At 45.2% G+C, this 27,373-nt stretch overlaps 1 protein-coding gene across 5 annotated transcripts in view; it reads left to right on the top strand.

Moving 5' to 3' along the window:
- Positions 1-27,373, top strand: part of LOC136655967 (probable ATP-dependent RNA helicase DDX60) — a 91,748-nt gene that overhangs the window by 45,638 nt on the left and 18,737 nt on the right. For 4 of the 5 annotated variants that reach the window (XM_066632733.1, XM_066632731.1, XM_066632730.1 and 1 more), the window contains 10 exons: positions 6,660-6,755; positions 8,930-9,045; positions 12,334-12,476; positions 12,563-12,672; positions 12,756-12,860; positions 13,025-13,153; positions 16,361-16,488; positions 18,745-18,903; positions 21,073-21,217; positions 26,252-26,404. In XM_066632733.1, coding sequence (XP_066488830.1) covers positions 6,660-6,755; positions 8,930-9,045; positions 12,334-12,476; positions 12,563-12,672; positions 12,756-12,860; positions 13,025-13,153; positions 16,361-16,488; positions 18,745-18,903; positions 21,073-21,217; positions 26,252-26,404 — 1,284 coding nt within the window. The remainder of the gene's footprint in view (positions 1-6,659; positions 6,756-8,929; positions 9,046-12,333; positions 12,477-12,562; positions 12,673-12,755; positions 12,861-13,024; positions 13,154-16,360; positions 16,489-18,744; positions 18,904-21,072; positions 21,218-26,251; positions 26,405-27,373) is intronic. The other variant, XM_066632734.1, reaches the window with a different exon arrangement.

The raw sequence follows: 27,373 nt of genomic DNA, 5'->3' as shown, positions 1-27,373 counted from the left end.
CTGGACTATACCCCAGTGGGAACTCTGGGTGCAATTAGTCCTGCCGGCTAGGGCAACGTTGGGGGATAGGGTGGATAGCGGGCATTTGATTGCTCGTTCCAGACCCGAGCAGCCTGCGTCACCTGAGGGTGCGCAGTGGGTTCAATCCCCTCACGCTTGCTTCCAACTTAATGCCACTGGCAAATGCAACAGGCCAGGATGTTCGTTTTCCCATGGCTGCCCCATGTGTGGGGCTGGGCATCCCGTGGCAAAATGTCCACGGATCAGTGGACCACGGCAAGGTTTCCGCCCCTTCCGTGGTAAAAAGCCGGGTGGTGGACCCTCAACTGGTGTTGGCAAAGGGCCCGACGCCAATTGAGATTCCCTCCTTGGTTTACTGGCTGCAATTTTATACAGATCGTTCTGCAGCCAGAGTATTTGAGGGTTTTCAGCTTGGTTTCGAGATCCTAGCCCCGCCTCCAGTTAGCCCCACGTTCACTTGCAACCTCCGGTCAGTGACTGACATGGAGGAGGTGGTGCGAGGTAAAAATAGCCAAGGAGTTAGAAGCGGGTAGAGTAGCTGGACCGTTTGCGGTTCCTCCATGGAGGAATTGCAGGTATCCCCCCTGGGTGTGGTGCCTAAAAAAGCCCAGGGCCAATTTAGACTGATTCACCACCTGTCCTTTCCAAAGGGTTCCTCCATAAATGACGGGATACCGACCCACCGGTGTTCAGTCAGATACACTTCTTTAGACAAGGTGGTTGCCTGCCTCAAGAAGTGTGGCCCTGGGGCCTTGATGGCCAAGGCAGATATTCAGTCTGCCTTTTGATCGCTTCTAGTGCACCCCCAGGATTTCTGCCAGACAATAGGGCATTGCCAATGGGGTGTTCAATTTCCTGTTCGGAATTTGAGGCGTCCAGTACATTTTGGAATGACTGTGCGTTTCAGAACCGTGTTACGATCCACTGCCCACTACTTTTTATGGGACCATCTGGGTCTGGCGTCTGTGCTCGGCTCCTGGGTGACTTTACAGTGCTGTGTGAGCAGCTGGAGGTCCCCCTGGCACACGAGAAGACAGAGGGCCTTGGCAAGCTCACCTTTTAGGTATCGATTTGGACTCGGTTACACAGACCAACCGCCTGCCAGAGGACAAATTAGATAAGCTGATAGGGATGTTGACTAGCGCCCTAGGGTCCCGGGTTATGAATCTGGTTTGAGTCTTTGTCAAACAGTGTCTTGCTGTCACCACTGTTTTATCAGCCAGACATGAGCCGGGGCTTGAAGATAGCATGGCCGACGCTCTCTCTCGATTTCAGGGGGAACGCTTTTGGCTGCTGGCCTTGCGGCCAGGCTGTGTCCAGATCCCAGGCCCCCACGGCTGCTTTGGTTAGGTCACGGTTTGCCCCCCCTGACAGAGTCCTTCAGTGGGGGGACTGTGTGTCACGGTCTGGGAGTTTATCCATAATATACCAGTTAGGGAGTGGGCAGTGGATTCAGTTGTAACAGGCTCCGAGCCGGTGTCTTTGTCCAGTATCTGTCAGGGAACAGTGCTGCTTAATGGCTCCTGCAGGAGTGGGCCCACTATTCCGCCATGAGGATCGCCCCACCCCTTCCCCTTTACCAGTTTCGGGCCATTTATTAAACGAGCGCAGTCTCAATTAGGCCTGCGGCCTGAATTGTTTGGGCTGCATTCATTTGGATTGGGGCAGTATCCATTTAGGATTGGGGCAGCATTCATTTAGGATTGGGGCAGCATCCATTGCGGCCAGCATTGGTTTTTTCCCCCCAGGGCATCAGGCGCATCGGTAGATGGCGCTCTGGTGCCTTTAAATCCTAAGTGCGGAAAGGTGCCGCCAGGGCTCTGTGTGCAACGCCAGCAGGCACAATGTGTGCACTGCCAGGTTGGCACGATGTGTCAGAGCCATGTAGGCCCTGTTGGCAGCGCTCAGTGAGCGTGTGCCACGCCAGTGTTGGCGAGATGTGTCAGAGCCGAGTAGGCTCTGTTGGCAGCGCTCAGCGGGCGTGTGCCGCGCCAGTGTTGGCGAGATGTGTCAGAGCCGGGTAGGCTCTGTTGGCAGCGCTCAGAGGGCGTGTGCCGCGCCAGTGTTGGCGAGATGTGTCAGAGCCGAGTAGGCTCTGTTGGCAGCGCTCGGAGGGCGCGTGCCGCGCCAGTGTTGGCGAGATGTGTCAGAGCCGCGTAGGCTCTGTTGGCAGCGCTTGGAGGGCGTTTGCCGCGCCAGTGTCGGCGCAGGGGGTAGGTGGGGTCCTGTAAGTTAGCTAAGGTGGACCAGGTCACTGTCCGTGACTGGCCATGGGAGTGAGTATTAGAGCGGAGGAAGGATTCCTCCTTTCTCTTGGCCTGTCCAGTGAGCTTATCTCTCGATGTGCTTCTTTTTCCCACAGGTCCGCGAAGGAGCTGCCCCGCCAGGGTCTTGATCTGCGGACACTCCATAGTTTTTTGGGTCTGGAAGCATGCCATGTCATCCAGTTTCAGCTCTCAGCTGGCGCTGGGTGATGTTGCACACATTGATTGGTTGGCCAAGAGGGGTATGTGTTGGGGCCAATTTTGCCCAGCCATTTTGGAGTACATTGCTGGTAACCCCCTGCCGCAGGTAATCATGGTGCACTTGGGCGAAAACGACTTGGGTCAGAGGACGTCCATGTCCTTGAGGCTCCAGGCCCGCAAGGATTTTGACTCATTAGTCCGTCAGTTTCCCGGGATTACTATCCTGTGGTCTGACATGCTGCCTAGGAGAATTTGGCACTGGGCGAGTTGTGTAAAAAGAATTGAGGTAGCACGAAAAAGGGTCAACGCTTACCTGGGCAGGGTCGTCACGGAGCTTGGTGGAGCGGCTATCCATCATCCCAACATTGCTTTTGAGGAGCCTGCTCTTTACCGTGGCGATGGGGTTCACCTTTCTCCTATGGGTTATGGGCGCTTTCTTTCAGAGTTGCAACAAGGCTTGGCCCTCTTTTTGGGTGTAGGGAAGGCCAAGCGCGAGGCTGACCTTCCCTTGTGGCGGTAGAAGTGCGGGGTGGGTAGACAGAAGACCTTCTCCGGCGTCCAATCTAAGCCAGCAAGGGCAGGGGTGAGCCAGAACCGCTCTTTGGATGCTTGTCCGGCTCGAGGAGGCAGGCTGGCTAGCCCCTGGTCTGAACTTTGGGGCCTTGCAGGGGTGACCTGAAGGCAGAGTAGTTTGGCTGGCTTACCCTCTTTGGGCGACAGTGAAAGGCGGGCTTAATAACAATTGAGCTGCGCCTGGAGTTGGGTGGACGCCCCATGAGACTGGGGGACGTAGACGGCTAGGCCGTTTCCCCCATTTAGAACCCCGCACTTAGTTTGGGTATTGTTTCCTATTTTGCCTTGTTGCGCTTGTTGTAAGTTAATAAAGTGGCCCATTTAATCCCATACCTGTTGTCGGCTGTATTTATTGGGGAATGCATGGTAAAGGCAGCTAGCGTGCCCGTATGGGCATGCTAGCGCTGATTGCCAGGCTAAACCCCCTATCAGCCGGCAGCAGGGCTTTGCTGCCAGCTGATTGGCTGGCTGGCCTTGGGGGGCGGGACAACTGAGCCTGATCTAGCGCGCAGGCGCTAGACCCGGCTCAGTTCCGTTCCTGGAAGCGACCCCCTCCCACCCGCCCTGTAGCTAGTCTGGGATTAGCTGGTCGTTCTACGGAGGACCGGGTAGGAATTTTTGAGCATTATCTGATTGGCAATATGATGGTGCTTTGTTTTCGCCTACCTCAGACTGGCTATGGAGCGTGTTTGGGTTTGCATAATACCTCTTACTGTCCTGGTCACTGGCGGTAGAAGTGCGGGGTGGGTAGACAGAAGACCTTCTCCGGCGTCCAATCTAAGCCAGCAAGGGCAGGGGTGAGCCAGAACCGCTCTTTGGATGCTTGTCCGGCTCGAGGAGGCAGGCTGGCTAGCCCCTGGTCTGAACTTTGGGGCCTTGCAGGGGTGACCTGAAGGCAGAGTAGTTTGGCTGGCTTACCCTCTTTGGGCGACAGTGAAAGGCGGGCTTAATAACAATTGAGCTGCGCCTGGAGTTGGGTGGACGCCCCATGAGACTGGGGGACGTAGACGGCTAGGCCGTTTCCCCCATTTAGAACCCCGCACTTAGTTTGGGTATTGTTTCCTATTTTGCCTTGTTGCGCTTGTTGTAAGTTAATAAAGTGGCCCATTTAATCCCATACCTGTTGTCGGCTGTATTTATTGGGGAATGCATGGTAACTGAAAATACGTACTGGCAGGAAGCTTTGAAATTACTATCATACTATTTGCCAAGGAGACATTCTTTGAGTAAGCCTCTTTTGGAGTCAGAATATGAACGTGTCATGGAATCTATGCAAAGAAAAATTAATGAAGCACTGTGTCTTGCACTACTTACAGATAGATGGACAAATGTGAGAGGAGAAGGAATTATAAATTTTGTTATAACAACACCTCAAACTGTTTTTTACAAAAGCATTGAAACAGGAGAGAACAGACATACTGCAGAGTATATCAGCTCTAAAATATGTGAAGTTCTACAGAAAATTGGGAGTGGTAAAGTATTTGCTTTGCTGACTGACAATGCCAGCAATATAAAAGCAGCATGGGAGATCATAATGGAGAAGTATCCACATATTACTGCAATAGGATGTGCATCTCATGGGCTCAACTTGCTCCTTAATGATATTATGAAACTGGACACCCTTCAAATGATCTATAGACAAGCAAAATAAGTTATAAAACATGTAAAAGGTACTCCTATTGTAGCTCCAGTTTTCAAGAAGAAGCAAGTAGAAAAAAATGCAAAGAATAAAATAGTGACCCTGAAGCTCTGTAATAAAACTTGGTGGGCTAGAGTGGTGATCTCCTTTGAAAGTTTACTTAAAAACAAAGAAGCTCTTCAAGAAACAGTAATAGTTAAAGATCTTAAAGTACCCAGGAGTGTGAGAAACACTGTTCTTGATCAGGATGTCTTCTGGGTTCAGCTGCCATCCAATTCATGCTGCTGCAAATCTGCTGGATCCAAGATTCAAAGGTGGAAATAGAAGTGATGATAGCCCTGTTACTGCATTTGACTGGATTACAAAACAAGCATCACATTTAGGACTTGAGTTTGGGAAGGTACTTTCAAATGTTGCAGAATATAGAACATCTTCAGGGATTTGGTCCAGGAATGCAAGCTGGGATTCTTCCAAACATATTCCTCCTGCAACATGGTGGCAAGGTCTTTGCACAACACAGCCTCTGATTCCTCTTGCTTCTCGCCTTCTTCAGATTCCTCCATCTTCTGCAGCATGTGAAAGAATCTGGTCTATGTTTGGAAACACTCACACTAAATCAAGAAATAAACTGGCATGTGAAAGGGTAGAGAAGCTTGTTTCAATCCGGGCAAACCTTCAGTTTTTAGACGTCCATAATAAATGTGATAATGACAGACACAACAGAGTAGCTGCAGAAACAGAGACTGACACTGATAATTACAGCTCAGAAAATGATTCTGATTAAATTTCATGCCCATTAGCCCATTAAGGGAAACTTAGTCCCACTCCCTTCTATACACTTCCCCCTCCTCAATTCTTTTTATGAGAATAGTTTTTTTTTTAATTTTTATTTAATACTGTGGGGAGGAAATATGAATAATTGTTACTTCTGGATTTTTAAAAATTGTTTTGTTGAGGTTTTCTTGTCTGTTCCACATAAACTAGTAAACAGTTCACGAGATTGTTGCTCCATTTGTTACAATTACAAATAAATATTAAAAAAGTAAATTGTTTTTGTAATAATTGTTTGGATACGATGTATTTTTAATATGCTAGTTGTGATGATTTTATGCCAAGTCAAATTGTCCATAGTCATATTTTATGTTCCTAAAGTAACAGAATGACTTTCAATCTGGAAAAGGGGGAAAAAAAAAGTGCTAATGTAGCATTTTTTCAATTTTTCCGAAAATCCGTTTCCCCCCCCCAAAAAACTGGAAAAAAGCTGGGGTTTTTTTCTGAGCTTCAAAATTTCTGGAAATTTTACATCTCTAGTCGTGATACATTTCCAGGGGCATTTTGGGATGTACAATGGCTGAGCAGCTAGGCAGCACAAGTGCAACATGATGTGCTGGATCATCGTGTGGAAGTCCGGAGTGGCAGGTTGGGCTCTCAGTGGAGCTGCAGAAGGGCCAACTCTCCTTCCCTGGATTGTTTTATGCTATTTTTGAGGCTTTTTTTGGCATGACCTGGAAATAAGTGGCACTGGCGTCATCATGTCAGTGTGCTGTTGTGTCATTACCACTTACTTCCAAGTCCAGAGCTTGATAGGACAGGTGAGTTTGGGAAGCACTGTGCTATAGTAATAAGTCACAGCTGCAGTAAGGTCACTTGCTATAGTGGGTAAAGGTCTGGTGCAGCTCCTTGTCCTGCTCCTTCCCCTCCAAATTGCTTTTACTTGGCAGCTGACTCTTCTGTACCAATGTAATTATGCCAAAACTCTGGCCTGGTTGGGCCTCCACATTCAACATATTTTCTTGTACTTGTAGATTTGGAAGATTCTTTTTTAGAGTGCCGGCATGAAGTTTTTGGCAATGTATGAGTGATGTCCTTCCTGCAATGCTTTTGATATGCCTAAGTTGTATGCTTAATTCTGAAACCAATTTTTCAGCTTTGAAATGACTATAACAATTGTTTCTTTATAGATATTAGTGACAGTGCCTCAGTGCTTAGAAATCTTGATGCTGTCCCCTCATCGGCAAGAATGGGTGAAAAAGATCAAATATGTTATATTTGATGAGGCAAGTATAATTGTGATAGCCACATTCAAGAGGCAAGTTATGCCGGATCCCAACCCCCATTCCTGGGAAGATCAGAGTGGCTTGAAGCTGCTCAGACTTGTGGCACCTCAGGTGCCTTACCCAGGGGTAAGGGGAAAAGTTTCTCCTTGTCTCTGGCTGAGCTGCCTTGGGCCCCTATCCTGCGCTGGTTACAGTACAAGCCTCTTGGCTTGCCTGTTCCAGCACAGAGTAGGATTGCAACCTTATTGAGATAATATTTGTGCAGTGCTCTGAATGCTTCATGCTGGGGTGACCTTGCCATAAAATGACCTGAAACAGTCACATGGAATGGCACTTCAGAGGGGCAGTGGATGGATGAGCCCCCAAACAGTCTGTCTGCTGGTTGGAGTCTCTTCCAGCCTGTTCTTGTCATTATTATTATTATTATTATTATTATTATTATTATTATTATTATTATTATTATTATTAACAGTCATTATCGGAACTGTGGTCATGGCACGGGGGGGCAGGGGTTTTTTCCTCCCCCAGCCAGCAGTTTGCCCCCCCCCCCGGCATTTTTCCCGCACTTGTCATGTAAATGTGTTTGAATGTCCTCCAATTTAGCTCCTGTTCCTTGAGAGCTCAGCCCCTCCCTGCAGGCAGCCTCCTCCAATCAGCTCAGGCTGCTGTTGCTTAGTAACTCACCTTAGGGGCCAATCATAGTGACCTGCTGATAGTTACAGGACACCAGAGAGGCGGGCATGAAAAAGCCTGGAGGGAATGTGCTCAGTGCCTTCAGTCATCTTCCTGGGAGCTGGTTGGCTGTGCAGGCACTTTGCAGGACCCTGGAGGCTGCTGCTGACTGACTCTGGCATCATTTCAGGGTGAGCAGGCAGGAGATTTTGGATGGACCATTTTTGCTGTTTGGGTCTGGTAGGGCCTTTCTCTTTGGGCAGGAGAGAAAAGCATGGCTCATCTGAGATTTTGGATGGACCATTTCTGCTGTTTGGCTCTGGTAGGGCCTTTCTCTTGGGGGGGGGGAGAGAAAAGCGAAAGTTCTTCAGTGAAATATACAAATACCAGAGTGCCTTTGAAGATTGTTACAGTATGTTAGCGGCAGTAAGAACTTTTGCATGTAGCACAGCAGTTTGTGAATCGACCTTCTCAGTGCTTAACACGAATTAACAGACCTCAAGGACTATCAATGTCTCACTCAAGAATGGCTAATTTAGTATTCCTAGCTTTTGAGCTAAAGAGAACCAAGAATTTAAGTGTGGAAAAGGTTGTAAGAAGATTCAGTTCTCAGAAAGATAGGAGAATTCAGCTCTACTAGGTAGTTTCAAATCTTCTGTACCTTGCTTTTTAAAAGTAATGAATAGTGTAAAAAACTAATGTTCCATGGCATTGCTATATTTTACTTCAATATCTTTCCTCTTGCTTTTAGGTAAGTAAATTTACCTTTGTCATCAGCAAATGAAGGGCTTTCAATACAAGTAAATACTACCTGTATCATAGTGATATGTTTTACTTTTGCAGTGTTGCAAGTCTGTGTATTACACTGGTGCCCAAAATGAAAGGACAAGTTGCATGTTATTTCTATGTAGACAAATAGATTTTACATTGCATACAGAGATGCATTTATTCTATGCTGATCATTGTTAGATTGCTTTGCAGATAATCAATGCATTTTAAAAAAAAAAACAACCCAAAATATTTCCTCCTAATGAAATTTGGGTTAGTTATGGGTCTTTGATGTTTCTCCATACTTATCCTTCATTTTGCACACCAGTATAGATACCTGACATAATTGCCCCCCTGAAAAAATGGTTGCCCCCCACCTCTAGAATCCTGGCTACGGGCCTGTCATGTCAGTGGAAACTCCCTTTTCCTTCCAGTGCTGCTGGAAAAAGAAGGGGGTTAGAGGCAATGCTCCTTCCTTTCCCACCTTCCCTTTATTAACCATGAGCATTGTGCACAGCCTCCCTAGTGAGCGCCATTTCTATTTGCAATGAATAGGAGTAGTGCATGCTCGGAACTCATCATTTCAGTCAGAGGAGGCAAATGCATATCATATTCTTGGTAATAAAAGAAGAAAGGAAGGTGAGACAGGATTCAGGCAGCATGGGGGCACATGCTACCACTGTCCACATGTAGTATTTAAATGCAAAGCGTTGTTCTTTTATTTTCAAAAACAGGTCCATTGTCTAGGTGGAGAAATTGGAGCAGAAGTTTGGGAGCACCTCCTTGTTATGATTCGATGTCCATTTTTAGCACTGTCTGCCACTATTAGTAATCCTGAGCATCTTACTGAGTAAAGCTTATGACTTTTATTTGTCCAAATAACTGAAAATCACAAAAATTGTTCTGTGTTAAGTGCGTATGGGATACAATTGCCCAATAGTGTCCATGAAACACAGAAATACTTAGAACAATTTTCTGGCGTACTTCCACAGGGTGACATGTCTCTTCTCAGGGTGCACACTAATTCCTACAGATATGTGGTAAGGGGGCTTACCCTACTGTGAAGAAGGGGAGGATTGGAACAAGTTTGACAGGTCTGTTGCCATGAAGACAGCTGCATTCGGGTACAGCCACCTGATTGATGGCAGGAAGGAGGGGTTGTCCTGGGAGAGTGTGTGCACAAACGAATCTCTTGTGGCCAAGGCCTCACATGTGAAATAGGAGGCCCAGATGGCACATGTGTATTGCACACTATATAACGGAAGTGAGGGTATGGTTGGGAAAAGATTGTGGATGGCTGGGTTCCTGGAGAAGTACCAGTTGAATGTGCTGATTGGATAGAGGAGGATACAGTGTTTAGTGACCTCCCGCCTTCTTCTTTCTGAGACCACAGGGAGGGGGTAGAGATCACTTCTAGCTCACATAACAATGCAGACTGATCCATAAACCACTTTCATCACAGTACTTTCATTTAATCAATCAATCAATCAACAGTATTTATATACCGCTTTTCAACTAAAAGTTCACAAAGCGGTTTACAGAGAAAAATCAAATAACTAAATGGCTCCCTGTCCCAAAAGGGTTCACAATCTAAAAAGATGCAAATGAATACCAGCAGACAGCCACTAGAACAGACAGTGCTGGGGTGAGGTGGGCCAATTACTCTTCCCCTGCTAAAAAGAGGAGCACCCACTTGAAAAAGTGCCTCTTACCCAATTAGCAGGGGCTGTGATTTAACTGTAAGAAAATACTATTTTTCAGAACTAGTAGTTCTGACAGAATGCTTTGTGTTTTTTGGCTTGGCTTTTGGAATGACTGCCTTGGAGTTCTCACAATATGTTCAAAAAAATACCATGAACTGAAACATGTTTTCTTGTGTATACATCTGCACAGATCATTCCAAAATCAAATTGTGCATGCACATGTTGGAATAAAACTGACCTCAGTATATTTTTGTGAGGACATACAGGTGGGGCGTCCATATCCATGGATTGTGTATCTGTGGATTTGGCTCAACATGGGTTCCCTGGACCCAAATTGAGCCAATTTGGCCCCACTTGCACTCTGATCGCCTCTGGAGGGCTTTCTGAAGGGCTTCCCCAGGCCTCAGGGTGCATAAAAACATCACTTCTGGTTTCCTTTGGGAAAACCGGAAGTAGCGACTTTTAAGTTGAAAAGGCCATTCTGGAGCCCGCAGAGGCCACAGGGAGATGTGTGTGGCCTCTGTGGGCTTCAGAATGCCTTCCAGAAGGGACTGGAGAACTGCCAAAGGGCCAAAGATTGCAGATTTGATTATCCATTATCTGTGGTATCTGTGGGAGTTCAAGAATGGATCCTCAGTGGATACCGAGGCCCTGCCTGAATAAAGCTGAAATCTTTTATTCTCCAAATCCATTACAAATGTAATTTCCACTAATTTCAGTGACAAAAAAATTTAGAAGTTCATTGTTTCTAAATTATGTTTCTTTGAAATCTGTTTTTCCATTATTGCTTCAAATTCTTCAAATTTAGCTCAGGGTCATTTTTTATATTGGTGAGTCCATATACCCACATACTGCTTAAATTTATGGAAAGATGTATTTAATTTTCTGTATTTCTATCCCGCTTTTCTCCCTGAAGGGATCCAAGGTGGCATACAACGAGATTAAAAAAAAAACATTAAATCACAATTAAACACAAATTAAAACATTAAAACCCTTCACAATAAATAGTATCTTTAAAATAGCGATCAGATGTTAATACAATAAAAAGGGAAACTGCAGCAATTTTATAGAAGCCCCAAGCCTGTAAAAAACCAAATGTTAAAAAGGCCAAGAACTTAAAAGGCTTGTCTAAAAAGAAATGTCTTCAGATCTTGCAGGAAAGTTTCCAGAGAGGGAGAAATTCATAGAGTACAATATTTTTCCATACAATACTATAAGATGTAAAGTACAATATTTTCCATGCTCCTATATCTGTGCATATGTAGGCAAATCTGCATAGAACACAATAACACCTTATTCACCACTCTTGAGCTCAGGAAGTAATTGAACATAAGAACATAAGAACAGCCCCACTGGATCAGGCCATAGGCCCATCTAGTCCAGCTTCCTGTATCTCACAGCGGCCCACCAAATGCCCCAGGGAGCACACCAGATAACAAGAGACCTCATCCTGGTGCTCTCCCCTACATCTGGCATTCTGACTTAACCCATTCCTAAAATCAGGAGGTTGCGCATACACATCATGGCTTGTACCCCATAATGGATTTTTCCTCCAGAAACTCGTCCAATCCCCTTTTAAAGGTGTCTAGGCTATACGCCAGCACCACATCCTGTGGCAAGGAGTTCCACAGACCGACCACGCGCTGAGTAAAGAAATATTTTCTTTTGTCTGTCCTAACCCGCCCAACAATCAATTTTAGTGGATGTCCCCTGGTTCTGGTATTATGTGAGAGTGTAAAGAGCATCTTCCTATCCACTCTGTCCATCCCCTGCATAATTTTGTATGTCTCAATCATGTCCCCCCTCAAGCGTCTCTTTTCTAGGCTGAAGAGGCCCAAACGCCGTAGCCTTTCCTCATAAGGAAGGTGCCCCAGCCCCGTAATCATCTTAGTCGCTCTCTTTTGCACCTTTTCCATTTCCACTATGTCTTTTTTGAGATGCGGCAACCAGAACTGGACACAATACTCCAGGTGTGGCCTTACCATCGATTTGTACAACGGCATTATAATACTAACCGTTTTGTTCTCAATACCCTTCCTAATGATCCCAAGCATAGAATTGGCCTTCTTCACTGCTGCCGCACATTGGGTCGACACTTTCATCGACCTGTCCACCACCACCCCAAGATCTCTCTCCTGATCTGTCACAGACAGCTCAGAACCCATCAGCCTATATCTAAAGTTTTGATAATCAGATCATCCCCCGTATGATAATTGATAATCAGATAATCCCCCGTATGTGGGACGGAAGTGATAACAGTCTTGTTTCTGGTAATGCCATGATGTGCTGCAGTGTGCATGTATCATGAGCTAGAGAGGAGAACAATTACATCATGTGGCAGTCCCACTGTGCATGGGTATCTGGGCCTTTGTGGCAATAGATTTCTGTGTCTGTATTGTTTTGTGTTTAATGGCAGCTTTTGTTTTGTTCTTCAGATGGTTACAGTCAGTAAAAAGATACTGGCAACAGGCTGATAGAATTGATGATGGAAGTGTTAGTTCTTCTGCCACTGCCTCAAGGTTTACCAAGAGATTGCAAAAGCAAAATGCAGAGAAGAAATCATACAGAGTTAGATTAGGTGTGTATCAGAGTGATTTAAAACATAGTATTTAACACTTAGATCTTAAAAAAAAAATATGGTGACATCCCCTTTGGTTTTTGCAGTGCTCTATGGAGAGAGGTACAATGATTTAGAAAAGTATGTTTGCTCCCTGAAGGATAATGACATTCTCATTGATCACTATCACCCATGTGCTGCATTAACAGTTAATCATGTAAGTGTGTTCCTGGAATACATTCTTATGGTGTTCTGTTAAAAACACTGGTTCAATCTACAGTTCTTTTAATTTGTCTATAGATTGAAAAATACGGAATTCCTTCAGACATTGCTTTTTCTCCACGAGAGAGTGTCCAGTTGTATGATGCAATGTTAAATTCTTGGCCTGGTTGGCCCAGAGCACAGGTTCGTAAATACACAATTTTTTTTTTGTACAGTACATTATTATTGTCTTTAAGAATAAGAAATTGAAAGGTTTTCTTTCTTTCTTTCTTTCTTTCTTTCTTTCTTTCTTTCTTTCTTTCTTTCTTTCTTTCTTTCTTTTACCTCTAATGATTTGTAATTTTAAGGAACTAGAGCCTGAGGAGTTTGTCTGCTTCAAGAATAAAATAATTATTAAAAAGGCAGATGCAAGGAAATATGAACAAGAACTGAAGCAGGAACTACGTGACTGGATAGTTCTTAAACAAAAAGACAAGGTAACTGTAGTGAAACATGTTTGGGTTTTTTGGTGGAACTTATATTAATACAATTCTATTAAAATGTAATTATGATCACTTTTATTGTACAATTTTAAGTATTTTTATAAAGATGAAGATTTTTTAGACCCTTTAGGAAGTTGCATTCCTGGAGTTCCTGATACATATTACATATTAGAATTTGTTTCCTCTGCCTCCTGTCACATTCATTCATTCTCAATTATCACGAAGAACTGTCTGCCCAATCCTACTCGCCAGCTATGTTGGTGCAGGGGCTGCTTTGCTGGTGCTAGAAGTTGCAGATGTGCTGTATTATTAATAATTATTATTATTAACAGTATTTATATACCGCTTTTCAACAAAAGTTCACAAAGTGGTTTACAGAGAAAAATCAAATAAGTAATGGCTTTATGTCCCAAAAGGGCTCACAATCTAAATGATACAAAATACCAGCAGACAGCCACTAGAAAAGACACTGCTGGGGTGAGGAGGTAAATAAAAGAGGAACACCCACTTGAAAAAGTGCCTCTTACTCAGTTAGCAAGGGTTAAGCATGTTTGTGGCACCACATCATGAGTCAGGAGTCTTGGTGGGAAGGCCTACATTGTCCCACTGATGCTAAATCCACACCACCAGCCATTGGCACTGGTGAGTACAGTGGCAAGTGGCACAAGACGGGACACACACAATGGAATGGAGGTGGGAAGGGGGTGTTTTGGGGTGGGGGAAGGTGGGGAGTGTAACAGTTCAGGCCTGGGAGAGGGCAGAATCGGTGGTGAAGGGCTTTGCTGGATCCTATTCTGATCCCCAAGATCGGATGTCCACCCAGGCTCCTCAGCATCATCAGATCTTTCCACAAGGACATGAAGGGCACTGTTGTCTTCGATGGCTCCACATCAGACCCCTTTGACATCTGAAGCGGCGTGAAGCAGGGCTGTGTTCTTGCTTGGGATTTTTGTTGTTCTTGTTCTTGCTTTGGGACCTTGTTTGGGATTTTCTTCACTGTCCTGCTGAAGCATGCCTTTGGAACCACAACAGAAGGCATCTATCTCTGGACCAGATTAGACGGAAAGCTCTTCAACCTCTCCAGACTGAGAGCAAAATCCAGCTGAAATGTCTGCATGACTTCCTCTTTGCCGACGATGCAGCTGTCACTACCCACTCTGCCAAAGATCTCCAGCAGCTCATGGATCGTTTTAGCAAGGCCTGCCAAGATTTTGGACTGACAATCAGCCTGAAGAAAACGCAGGTCATGGTTCAGGATTTGGACTTGCCTCCCTGCATTACAATCTCTGCGCATGAACAGGAGGTTGTCCATGACTTTGTGTACCTTGGCTCAACGATCTCCAACACTCTCTTGATACTGAGCTAAACAAACTCAACAGTAAAGCAGCTACCACGTTTTCCAGACTCACAAAGAGAGTCTGGTCCAACAAGAAGCTGACGGAACATACCAAGATCCAGGTCTACAGAGCTTGCGTCCTGAGTACACTTCTGTACTGCAGCAAGTCATGGACCCTTCACTCACAACAGGAGAGGAAACTGAACGCTTTCCACATGCGCTGCCTCCGACGCATCCTCGGCATCACCTGGCAGGACAAAGCTCCAAACAACACAGTCCTGGAACGAGCTGGAATCCCTAGCATGTATGCACTGCTGAAATAGAGACGCCTGCGTTGGCTCGGTCATGTTGTGAGAATGGATGATGGCCGGATCCCAAAGGATCTCCTCTATGGAGAACTCGAGCAAGGAAAGCGCCCTACAGGTAGACCACAGCTGCGATACAAGGACATCTGCAAGAGGGATCTGAAGGCCTTAGGAATGGACCTCAACAGGTGGGAAACCCTGGCCTCTGAGCGGCCTGCTTGGAGGCAGGCTGTGCAGCATGGCCTTTCCCAGTTTGAAGAGACACTGGGCCAACAGTCTGAGGTGAAGAGGCAAAGAAGGAAGGCCCATAGCCAGGGAGACAGACCAGGGACAGACTGCACTTGCTCCCAGTGTGGAAGGGACTGTCACTCCCGAATCGGCCTTTTCAGCCACACCAGACACTGTTCCAGAAGCACCATTCAGAGCGCGATACCATAGTCTCTCGAGACTGAAGGTTGCCAACAACAAATTCTGAGCCTTATCCCTTGATATGGGGCTTGTCGGACATGCACCAGCAATTTTGCTGGCGTAGATACAAGTAACCCCATTGGGCAGGATGGGGCTTGACACAGGATAAGGGAACAAATGTTCTCTTACCCTGATGAGACCTTCTGTCCAGCCTGTTCAAACCCTGCGCATAATAGTGTGGGTTGTGCAGTCCCGGCCGCTGCATTAGTGCTACATAGGATTGGGCTGTGTTAAAAGCTATGAGATGATCTTGTTCTCTTCTTTTTCCCTCTGTGTTTCTCTTAGACTTAGAAATCAGCACCACTGCAGAAAGATCACACGGCTAGGCAGACAGGTTGTTTTGTGTATGCCTTGTCTTTTTTCTGTTTTTCCAAGAGCAATAAGTCCTAACCTGCCCAACATCTGGGATTGGTATGCTCCAGCTCACTGGGCATCCAGGGTCGCCTGACCAGATTAGAAGGCAGGCAGGGAAACTCAAGTGGTTATAAACCATCCAATTGGATGGCACATTGTCATAAATGAACATAACTGAACATATGTTTCTTAAGCTCAAGTTCACAGAAACTTGGGGTTGACTTGATTTTCTCAGAAAATCTCATTGCTTTGTAGTGATATTTTCACCTGCCTCAATGGAAACCAGAGGTATATCAGAGCCTGGAAAGCTAGGGCTCTGAATAAATACAGATAAAGTTCCAGTTTGCTAAGAAGTGTTAGGCAACTATTTTGCTTTTACTCTTGCTTGCAGTCACCTGCCTGCTAAGGTTTGCACCTGGCCACTGCCCAAGCCCGAGCTATTTTATGCTTTCCTTTTTTTATCCAACCCCCACCTTGAATTTTTAATAAAGTCATTCTTCTTGTTTTAACTCTTTACCTGCCTCTGGTTGGTTGACCTTGGTCAGAGTCTTACCCCAATTCTCCTTGACCCTTGTCTATGTGCTATTGTTCAGTTTTAAGGAAAATTCTCTGCATAACTGGAAGAAAGTTATCTGAAGATGATCTCACTTTCTGTCCGACAGTTGCCTTAAATAAGAAATTATGTATTCTCTTGAAAACATATAACATAATATATGAATGTGATCATTCTTTACCTAGGTGAATAATGTTTTGGAGTCCCTTAAGCCTCATCCTGTTGACTCTTCAGAAGGTGCAAAGTGTAGCAGATTTGCACACTTTGTAGACAAGCTGAATGAGATGGGCAAATTGCCTGCCATTTTTTTCATGTACGTATCTCAAGGAAGAGGTATTTTATTAGAATGAGTTCTTGATTTTTCTTTCTGCAGCTCACTTTTCTATGTGGCAAAATTAAAGTTTGTGTATTACCCTAAAGCAGCGGTCTTCAATCTTTTTCATACCATGACACCAAGTACCATGATCCGCCCTTCTCCTGGGACCCAATCCTCCCACCTATCCTTGTCGCTGCCCACTCCTCACCCCTACAGGCCACAGGAAGGCTCTTTTTGAACTTGGCATCATCATTTTTTATCATCAAGGCAATACGTTTCCTTGACTTTTATGTCTGTGCTGGACAGGCTATTGCAGAGTAAGATAGAATGGCATACAGCTGACGGCAAGGTCTAAAGTGGAGCAAGGGTCAGCAACAATTCTATTTATGGAAGCAATGTGTAAATACTTTCATGTGTGGAATGTTAGCCCGTATGCAACCCCCTGCACCATGCCACCTTAACAGTATGACTTGGCATGATTGGCAGCCATTTTGGTTCCCCAACTTGTCACAACCCCATAAATATGGCTTCACTACTCCTTTGCTACCATTGGGGGTCATGACCCCATGGTTGAAGAACACTGTCCTAATGCATTGGTAAATTTGGCAAATAGCTCAGGTTTTTTTCCCCAGAAGGGTGGGATGATATTGGTCCCTGCCAAAGGGGAGGTGTGATTTTTATACAGGAGAGCTCAGGAGGGAGAGATGTTGCTGCCATTGAGAGCATGATGGCTCAAGGAAGATATGGTGGTAAAGGTTTGGCCAGCCATTCAACAGGGTTAGTGATAGATGGACTATCACTCTTTCTAGCTGTACCTTCAGTCCTCAGGCCATTGGTGTTCCTGGCAGCAACTCTTCTAGCTTTATGTTGCTACTTCGAAACATCAGGTCAGTGGACAATAACTCTAGGCCAGGGAAGGAACGGGTGCTGCAGCAGCAGCCCTTCCCAAGCCCTAATCACAGATCCACGAGAACTTGTTCCACAATATCAGGTCCAAGATGGGGACAATGGGTGCTTACCCCAGGGGAAGGGTAAAAATGCCTCCACATGCCAAAACTCCCCTGCAAGATGTAGCAGATTCTTAATTGCTGTTGCTGCATCACTGCATGGCAAGTTAGGTAGGATTGGTCAGACTTGACCATGGTGGTCCTTAATTTAGCAACTACAATTAGTGCAGAATGCTGAGGCCTGTGTAGTCTTAGCAGCTTAGGGTCCAATCCTATCCTCTGCAGTGCTGGCAGTGTGCCACCATTGCTGGTGCTGGGTTTCGTAAAAGTATCATAAGGCACTTTCCCACTGATGGTGGGAACAAAGCACAGGTGGAGAGGTCAGTATCAATTGGTAATGGGCCTCAGTGCTGGGAAGATGCTTCGGAGGAGCACTGTTCCCTTACCCCAAGGAGATTCCTACAGCTGCTCTGGCCCTGCAGGATTCAGTGGCAGCCATTTCGGCGCTACTGTTCCATGCTGTGCTGGGGTAGCCTAGGATTGGGCTGTTTGTGATTTCTCTCAGTTGCAGTATTACTTCTGCAGCTGCACTGGCGGGCGCAATTCAAGGTGTTGGTTTTTGCCTTTAAAGCTCTTTATGGCTTGGTGTCAGGATACCTGTAGACGCACTTTGTTCCATTCCCTGGCTCATTCCCTGAAGTCATCTGAGGGGGCCCTGCTACAAGTACTCCCTGTGGCTGAAGCCAGACTGGTGGCAACAAGAGGTGGGGCATAGCAGCACCACTATTGTGGAATTTCCTTCCTGTTGAGTTAAGAATTGTGCCCTCCCTCTTAGCCTTCCAGTGGGGACTGAAATTATTAATCTTTTATTTAACCTTTCTTTGTTAGTTCTTCTGGTTTTCCCTTTTGTTTTATTTACTTTCTGTCCTTTGGTTTGTTCTGCTGGTTGTTGTATTTGTGGGGATGCAAGGTATTTTATTGTTAATACTTTAAAAAAAATTTGTATTGATGATTTGATTGTAGTACTGTTCTTATTGTAATTTTATGAATTTTCTAAGCTGGTAATGGTGGGGGCAAGGCAGGATATAAATATTTTTATACCTTGCCCAGAAAGGGGAGATTTGATACAGGCCAAAAGTCATCAAGCACCGTGGAGTCAAGGAGAGGGTTTTTTTTAGTAGGGGATGTACCACTGCTGTTTTCAGTAGTGCAGACAAAAAAGCCCCATGTTAGCTGTATATAGCCCTTAAATATTTTGTTATCTGAAAAGTTGTTTACTTTTTTTTTTTTTTTTTTTTTTTTGCAGGTTTAACATTCATTCAGTGGAAACGTCAGCTAAGAATATATGGACGTATTTGAGGATTAAACAGATCAGGATGAAAAACACAAATACTCAAAAAGAAACTGAAAATACAAGAGCCAAACTAAACAAGATGGAAAAAACTGTCAGGACATATAAGTCTCTGTAAGCATGCTTAATTTTTTGTGTAGAGGGTCAGTGCTAGGGGGGTGTGGAGGGTGCAGGCTGCACCAGGTCATGCGCACTGGGGGGTGACACACTAAAATCGTGGTGGTTAGGAGTAACCCCATCATATTATATACCGTTGGATGTGGAATTTCCAGCTGAATGCAATGCAAAAAACCAGAGTGAAATATTTCCTTTCTATCAAATTTTATGGTCAAAAAACTGGAGAACAAAAATGCATGGAGCCCTATGGAAAGTGAAAGTGAGCCGTATCGTGCGTTTACTCACAAGTGGGTGAACGTGCCTTAGTCCTTCGGAAAGGGCAGGCTGAAAGGAATCCAACGACACCAGAATAGTCCTGATCCAATGCATGCAGCCCCCAAAAACACCTGAGAAGGTAGTCCCTCCCTCCAAGCAGAGGAATATATTGAGCTCTATGGAAAGTGATACTAAGCCTTGAGGTTGTGTTTATTCACGAGTAAGCAAACATGCCTTGACTGGTGTGGAAGATCAGGTGAAGGAGAGTGCAAGGCTACCAGAATGGTACTGATCCAGGTCCAAAATGGCACCTGGAGCTAAACAAGTGCTTCAGAATGCAGCTTCCCCCCCCCCCACTAAAAAGGATCGAAACAGAGGCTTCAGCTGATAAGGTGAACCTTTTTGAGACTTGCAAAGCCAGGTGGATCCTGACAGTGATCTGGTTTAAACAGAAGTTCTTAAATTGAACTGGGCACTGAGTAGGGCTGAAAACCTTACTGATTTTGGAAAGGGGGTGTTATTGCAGGCAGGCTACAGAGGAACTTCACTTGGTGGACCAGGGCTGGCCTGTGCTTATTTATTTGTTTTACTTTAATTATTTATACTTATTTATTTTAATTTGCCTGATGATGTCACTTCCACCATGACATCACTTCTGGTTGGTCTTGCACAGATTGTCATTCTAAAAAGTGGGTCCCAGTGCTAAAAGTTTGAGAACTGCTGCAGTAAGGTGTTAGTAAGTTGACACCCTGGGGGGATGTCACACTACTAGCGACAAAAATAACTAAAATCACAATTTGAAAGAATAATACCATAATGTTATATATCAATCAATGCGTAATTTCATGCAAAATGCATTCTATCTTCGTTCTATCAAAAGGTACAGCCAAAAAACCAGTGGGGGCAGGGCAATGGTACATCACCATGCCCGCCACCTGGGCTGTTGCCCCGCCCACTACATGGGGAGGGGTGACACACTGGCATCCCGCACCGGGTGGCACAAACCCTAGTGATGCCACTGTAGAGGGTAAACATCAAACTAAAACCATGTATGCAAGTCAATCATCTGTCATCAGCACTTGGTCTCTTGGGGAGCAGCTCCATTGTCTCTTTTCTGTTCTGACTTCAATTCCTTGTTGAATTCTAAAAGTAGATGTTGTGCAAGTGGGTATTGAAGAGATTAGATTAGGCAACAGTGGTCTAAATGAAGCATAGCACAAAGAGTGGGAAGACAAAGAATTTGAGGCTGGCTGTAATTCAGCATGAACAAACAAAAGGTGGAAGGTAATGGTGAGGTCTGTAGGAGAACTGGAAGTCCTTGACAGGGAAGGGAAAATAGGATGGAGGAAATTTGTATAATTGCAGTTTGGGTACTAGGGCATTCACTATACAGTTTGGATAATTGTTTTCATGCAGATTCAGAGTTTGGTCACTGTGTGTTGCAGGACTGTTAGATGGGAAGTTGCCTCACTAGAGAGAGACTGTTTTTAGTACTCCTACTAGAAACTTGTTCTCTCTGTAACTGAAGACTGCCTAATAAGGAGGAAGGGTAAAGGGATGATTTGATACTTACTGATGAATCTCTTTACCTAAAAGTGAACAGGTTTGCCTTTCAAAGTTGATATGGCCTCTTCCTCCTCTTTTTAAGCTGTTCCAAGTATAAGTTCCTTTTCTCTGTGTGTCTTTCCACTGCTCATGGGTTCTATTTGGATTTGCTCTGTGTTTCTTTTTTAAAATGTTTAGTTTCTTTGTATAAAATCATCTGTGGCAGATTTATCTATGAGATATATAAATATTTAAGATGTATAGTTTCTTGAAAAAGAAATGATTTTGAAAACTTAAGAGATGTAAGATAGAACAAATTGATAAAGAGCAGTTTAATAATTTAAAATGTATCTCTGTGTTATATAGTGACCCCAAAAAACAAACATCTTCTAAGATGGATAACATTATGGCTGTTCTTAATGAACATAAAGCTTTAAAAACAAGACTTTCAAAATTAACTCAGGTCCCGGTGGACTGCACATATGCAAATAATAAAGCTGTGGATCAAGAGGTGAGTGGATGGATATGTTTGTCTTGTGCTTTAATTCTTAGGTACCTTTCTTGTATTGCTGCAGCATTTGTCTCTTTCCTATGCTGCTATAGAATTGTAGGAGATCTAAGGCCATGTGAGAGGGGTTGATATCATGGGTATTTTCCATATCAGCATAGCCCATGTTCCCAGCAGTGTGATGTTAGCATGGAAAGTAACCATACTGGTGGCCTTATCTTGCCCCTGTCCGTGCATCAGGCTTCTTATAATACAGGAATGCCACAAGAAGTTGCTGTGTTGGAGCACATCATTTAGGTCAGTGGTTGTCTGTGGACTGGTACTGGACTGCAAGTCATAGGCTGCCAGTCCACAGTCAGTTTCCAGGAAAGAAACAAGAACACTAATCTGGCACAGATATGGTACTGGTCCCTGGCACATTGGGGAAAAAATTGCTAGTCCGCCACATCAGATAGTTTGAGAAGCACATAATGTTGGAACAAAGTTCTTAAATATAAGGCATAATATTACTACAGGTATAACCTAATTATCCACGGATTTTTCACCCACTGTTTTATCTCAACATGATGAGAAGGGCCCTTCAAATTAAAGGGAAAAATTCATTTATCAATATCCTTGTTAATGCGAGAGAGGGCAGTTGGTTAACAATCCATCAATCATTCTCTCTCCAGGCACTTAGGACAGCTTCACTCCAAGGCAAGTGACCCCTCCCTTCCCCCTGAAAGAAAGATAATCACCCTTCCCCCTGAAAGAAAGATAATCACTTTGCATTTTTTCCCAGCACTGCACTCTGGGTGGGGTTGCTGGCTCAGAGTGAAGCCTTTCTAAGCACCTGGACAGAGAGTGATTGATGGATTGTCTTCTTAATGACTCTATCTTACATCATAAAGGTCAGCAAGGCTGTTTTTTAATCACCCAGCAAAGGGGCATTGATTTTTAAATGGATTTGCTTTAATGCGATTTTGGTCATCTATGTGAGTTCTGGGAACAGAACCCACTTGAATACTGAGACTCAACCCATATACTTTCTTATTCCAGTGTTAATCCCTCACAAGTTTTGTCAAAAAGCATATCTAACTATGTAAAAAAAAACCTTGCAACGGTCTATCTCTACATAGATTCAGATAGTCCAGTCTGATGCTATTGCTGGCAGTGGAAGAATGGTGATGCAGAGCATGTGGGAGAATTATACTGAATTTCCACAGAAGCATAAGATAGGATTGCACCACTTCTGAGGAAGAAGGGTTTTTTAAACTTACACTTTGCAGTGCCGGCCTCCCTGGGGGTGCGGGGAGCCCACAGATGTCTCTGCAGGGCTCCCCAAGCCTCAGAATATTTCAGAATCGTGATCATAACCCACTTCCGGTTTTCAATTGCAAAGATTTTGATTTTGATTGTGATTTTGAGACATTCTGAGATTTGGGGAGCACTGCAGAGGCATCTGTGGGCTCCCTGCAACCCCCAGGGGACTGGTGCTGTGAAGGGCAAGTTTAAAAACTTCTCTTTCTTCCTAGCCAGGAGTGGGATCCTGGTGATCACATTGCTGCCTTTGCTCCTCCCATGCAAATACTTAGGTGGTTTCCAACTTCCAAGAAGAAGTTTGGGAACCATAGTTGGCATCCTTCAGTCTCGGAAGACTATGGTATTGCTGTGGTATGGTATGGACTATGGTATCTTATAGACATGGTGGAAATGGAAAAGGTGCAAAAGAGAGTGACTAAGATGATTACGGGGCTGGGGCACCTTCCTTACGAGGAAAGGCTACGGCGTTTGGGCCTCTTCAGCCTAGAAAAGAGACGCCTGAGGGGGGACATGATTGAGACATACTTGTACAAAATTATGCAGGGGATGGACAGAGTGGATAGGAAGATGCTCTTTACACTCTCACATAACACCAGAACCAGGGGACATCCACTAAAGTTGAGTGCTGGAAGAGTTAGAACAGACAAGAGAAAATATTTCTTTACTCAGCGTGTAGTTGGTCTGTGGAACTCCTTGCCACAGGATGTGGTGATGGCATCTGGCCTGGTCGCCTTTAAAAGGGGGTTGGACAAGTTTCTGGAGGAAAAATCCATTACGGGGTACAAGCCATTATGTGTATGCGCAACCTCCTGATTTTAGAAATGGGTTATGTCAGAATGCCAGATGCAAGGGAGGGCACCAGGATGAGGTCTCTTGTTATCTGATGTGCTCCCTGGGGCATTTGGTGGGCCACTGTGAGATACAGGAAGCTGGACTAGATGGGCCTATGGCCTGATCCAGTGGGGCTGTTCTTATGTTCTTATTGCGCTCTAAATGATGGTTCTAGAACAGAGTGTCCTCTCCAGTGCACAAAGCCTGGGTAAAGTAGATATGGAGGATAGACTGTTTCCCATGGAGCAAATCCCCCCTCTCCACGTCGCTGAAATGGTCCAATGGAAAGGCAGAAGCCAATACGGTTGGTTCCAGCAGCGTCGCAGGAGTTGCCAGAATGTGACTGTGTTCAGCCATGAACTGCCTCAGGGACTCCAGCTCCAGATTTTGCCTCGAGGTTGACTCCTGAAGCCTTTTCCACAACTGGATGTAGCCACAAGGCAGTGGAGGTTTGGGATCAGAGTTTTCCTTCTCTCAGATGAGCTGCCTTCCCAGGCTGACGAGTCCCATCTACCCGGTGGCTGTTTAGTCGCCTCTTACAACAAGTACAGCCAAACTGAGGGCCTATTCTTATCCCCCAGCCCCCAGGGGTAACCACTGGTATCTAATTTGCACAGTTTGGTCTCACTTATTATGATGGCATAGAGCAGGGGTCTCCAAACCCTGGCCCAGGGGCGAGAAGTGGCCTGCAGCAAGCCTCTATCTGGCCCTTGGCCAGCCTCTTGTCCCCGAAAGAGGACTGAACACTCGACTGAACATGACCAGAGCTGTGCTCTGATTGCATCTGGAGGGTGTTCTGAGGGCTGGAGAGGCTGAGTGAACGAGCCCACTCATTCATTTATTCATTCATCTAAGTTCCATCTCTTATTTATTTAAATTTTATATTTAAATATTTTTCTGGCCCTCAGCGCTGTGCCAGATATTTCATGCGGCCCTCTGGCCAAAAGGTTTGGAGACCCCTGGCATTGAGGATCATGTTAAGAATTTATCATGTTAAGGTTTATCAGACCTCATTGATAAATTAAAGATCAATAAGTCACCAGGCCCTGATGGCAACCACCCAAGAGTTATTAAGGAATTGAAGAATGAAGTTGCAGATCTCTTGACTAAGGTATGCAACTTGTCCCTCAAAACAGCCATGGTGCCAGAAGATTGGAGGATAGCAAATGTCACGCCTATTTTTAAAAAGGGAAAGAGGGGGGACCCGGGAAACTATAGGCCGGTCAGCCTAACATCCATACCGGGTAAGATGGTGGAATGCCTCATCAAAGATAGACTCTCAAAACACATAGACAAACAGGCCTTGCTGAGGGAGAGTCAGCATGGCTTCTGTAATGGTAAGTCTTGCCTCATGAACCTTATAGAATTCTTTGAAAAGGTCAACAGGCATGTGGATGTGGGAGAACCCGTGGACATTATATATCTGGACTTCCAGAAGGCGTTTGACACGGTCCCTCACCAAAGGCTACTGAAAAAACTCCACAGTCAGGGAATTAGAGGACAGGTCCTCTCATGGATTGAGAACTGGTTGGAGGCCAGGAAGCAGAGAGTTGGTGTCAATGGGCAATTTTCACAATGGAGAGAGGTGAAAAGCGGTGTGCCCCAAGGATCTGTCCTGGGACCGGTGCTTTTCAGCCTCTTCATAAATGACCTGGAGACAAGGTTGAGCAGTGAAGTGGCTAAGTTTGCAGACGACACCAAACTTTTCCAAGTGGTGAAGACCAGAAGTGATTGTGAGGAACTCCAGAAAGATTTCTCCAGACTGGCAGAATGGGCAGCAAAATGGCAGATGCGCTTCAATGTCAGTAAGTGTAAAGTCATGCACATTGGGGCAAAAAATCAAAACTTTAGATATAGGCTGATGGGTTCTGAGCTGTCTGTGACAGATCAGGAGAGAGATCTTGGGGTGGTGGTGGACAGGTCGATGAAAGTGTCGACCCAATGTGCAGCAGCAGTGAAGAAGGCCAATTCTATGCTTGGGATCATTAGGAAGGGTATTGAGAACAAAATGGCTAGTATTATAATGCCATTGTACAAATCTATGGTAAGGCCACACCTGGAGTATTGTGTCCAGTTCTGGTTGCCGCATCTCAAAAAAGACATAGTGGAAATGGAAAAGGTGCAAAAGAGAGTGACTAAGATGATTACTGGGCTGGGGCACCTTCCTTATGAGGAAAGGCTACGGCGTTTGGGCCTCCTCAGCCTAGAAAAGAGACGCCTGAGGGGGGACATGATTGAGACATACAAAATTATGCAGGGGATGGACAGAGTGGATAGGGAGATGCTCTTTACACTCTCACATAATACCAGAACCAGGGGACATCCACTAAAATTGAGTGTTGGGCGGGTTAGGACAGACAAAAGAAAATATTTCTTTACTCAGCGTGTGGTCGGTCTGTGGAACTCCTTGCCACAGGGTGTGGTGCTGGCGTCTAGCCTAGATGCCTTTAAAAGGGGATTGGACAAGTTTCTGGAGGAAAAATCCATTATGGGGTACAAGCCATGATGTGTATGCGCAACCTCCTGATTTTAGAAATGGGTTATGTCAGAATGCCAGATGCAAGGGAGGGCACCAGGATGAGGTCTCTTGTTATCTGGTGTGCTCCCTGGGGCATTTGGTGGGCCGCTGTGAGATACAGGAAGCTGGACTAGATGGGCCTATGGCCTGATCCAGTGGGGCTGTTCTTATGTTCTTATGTTCTTAATAAGGGACATGCATAAGAATGTTATTATAGCAACAAGACAAATGAGTTTTTTGTTGCATTTTTTAAGTTTATTAGTCATATCCTGGCTTTCCCAATGAATGTCAGTACAAGGTGGTTTACAGCAAATAAAAAACTTAAAACTGTGAAATATAAACAGACAAGTGTGACTAAACATTGCTAACAACAGTAATCTGTTTAGACTTTTGGAACATTACTTTTCCGACTGCGGTACCAGAGAGAGTTTTTTAAACAGAAAGAACTGGCACTGAGAGGCATTGGATACCATCATTCTGCTATGCGTTTAAAACAAAGACAATTTGTGGAGATGTTATTCAGAATGGGATATCTTCAGGTTAGTAAAATATTACATTGTCATTATATTTCAGGGCATATATCCAACGTCATGAAGTTTATCTTGAGTCAAATAATAACTTGTGTAGTAGATATGCAATATCAGTAATGTGCTATTAGAAGAGAGTAAGGAAAGTATATTAGGCTTGGAATGATTTCTTTATTAAATTATATTGCTTTACAGATTAGAAAGGTGCCATTTTAAATACATTTGCAATAAAACTCCAGTAGTGTGACACCTTCAGGACCTAGGGGACACTAGATCCAGGGTGGGAGGAAAAGATAAAACCAGACTATGTTATATAGTCTGGTTCTATCTCTTTCTCCCACCCTGGATCTAGTGTCCTCATTGCTATTGTAACAGGGTTGTTATTTATATGACTCCAAAAGCTTGGGTTGTCCTCAGGAGTCTTCTGTAGTATGTAAACCTTCTTGTTTATGAAATATTAAATCATTTATTAATAGCTTCAGAGCCCAATCCTGTGGTTGGCGGCACGGCTCTGTGACACCAACCACAGTCACAAATGTACTGTAAGTCATGTTCGTGGGGCTCACCGCTGGGCTCCTGCCCATGCTAGCCCAGCGCTGGCCGGTGCTGGGCTAACACGGGCGGTCACCCGAATTCCACAGCTCAGCGGTCTCTGGGACTGCTGGGCTGCAGAATGGGAGGCGGGGATGGGGGTGGGGAGGAGGCGTTCTGGGGAGGGGGGAGGCTGGCAGGTGCGGAGAGAGGGAGGGCAGGCGGGAGGCGTGCTGAGGAGGTGTGACGCGGGGAGGGAGGTGGGCGGGCAGGAGGTGTGCCTGGGGGAGGGATGGGAAGCAGATCCGCGGAGCTTGGCTCTGCAGGATCCAAGGTGCTAATGGAGGGCTGCGTGCCCTACATGAGTGCCTTTAGCTTACCCCATTGCCATTAGCCGTACCCCTTTGCCATTACCATTACCCCATTGCGAGGCTGCTTACCCTACTCGGG

Source organism: Tiliqua scincoides, chromosome 6 (genome assembly GCF_035046505.1).
Source record: "Tiliqua scincoides isolate rTilSci1 chromosome 6, rTilSci1.hap2, whole genome shotgun sequence".
Lineage (NCBI taxonomy): Eukaryota > Metazoa > Chordata > Lepidosauria > Squamata > Scincidae > Tiliqua > Tiliqua scincoides.
This window is presented reverse-complemented; position numbering and strand designations above follow the sequence as displayed.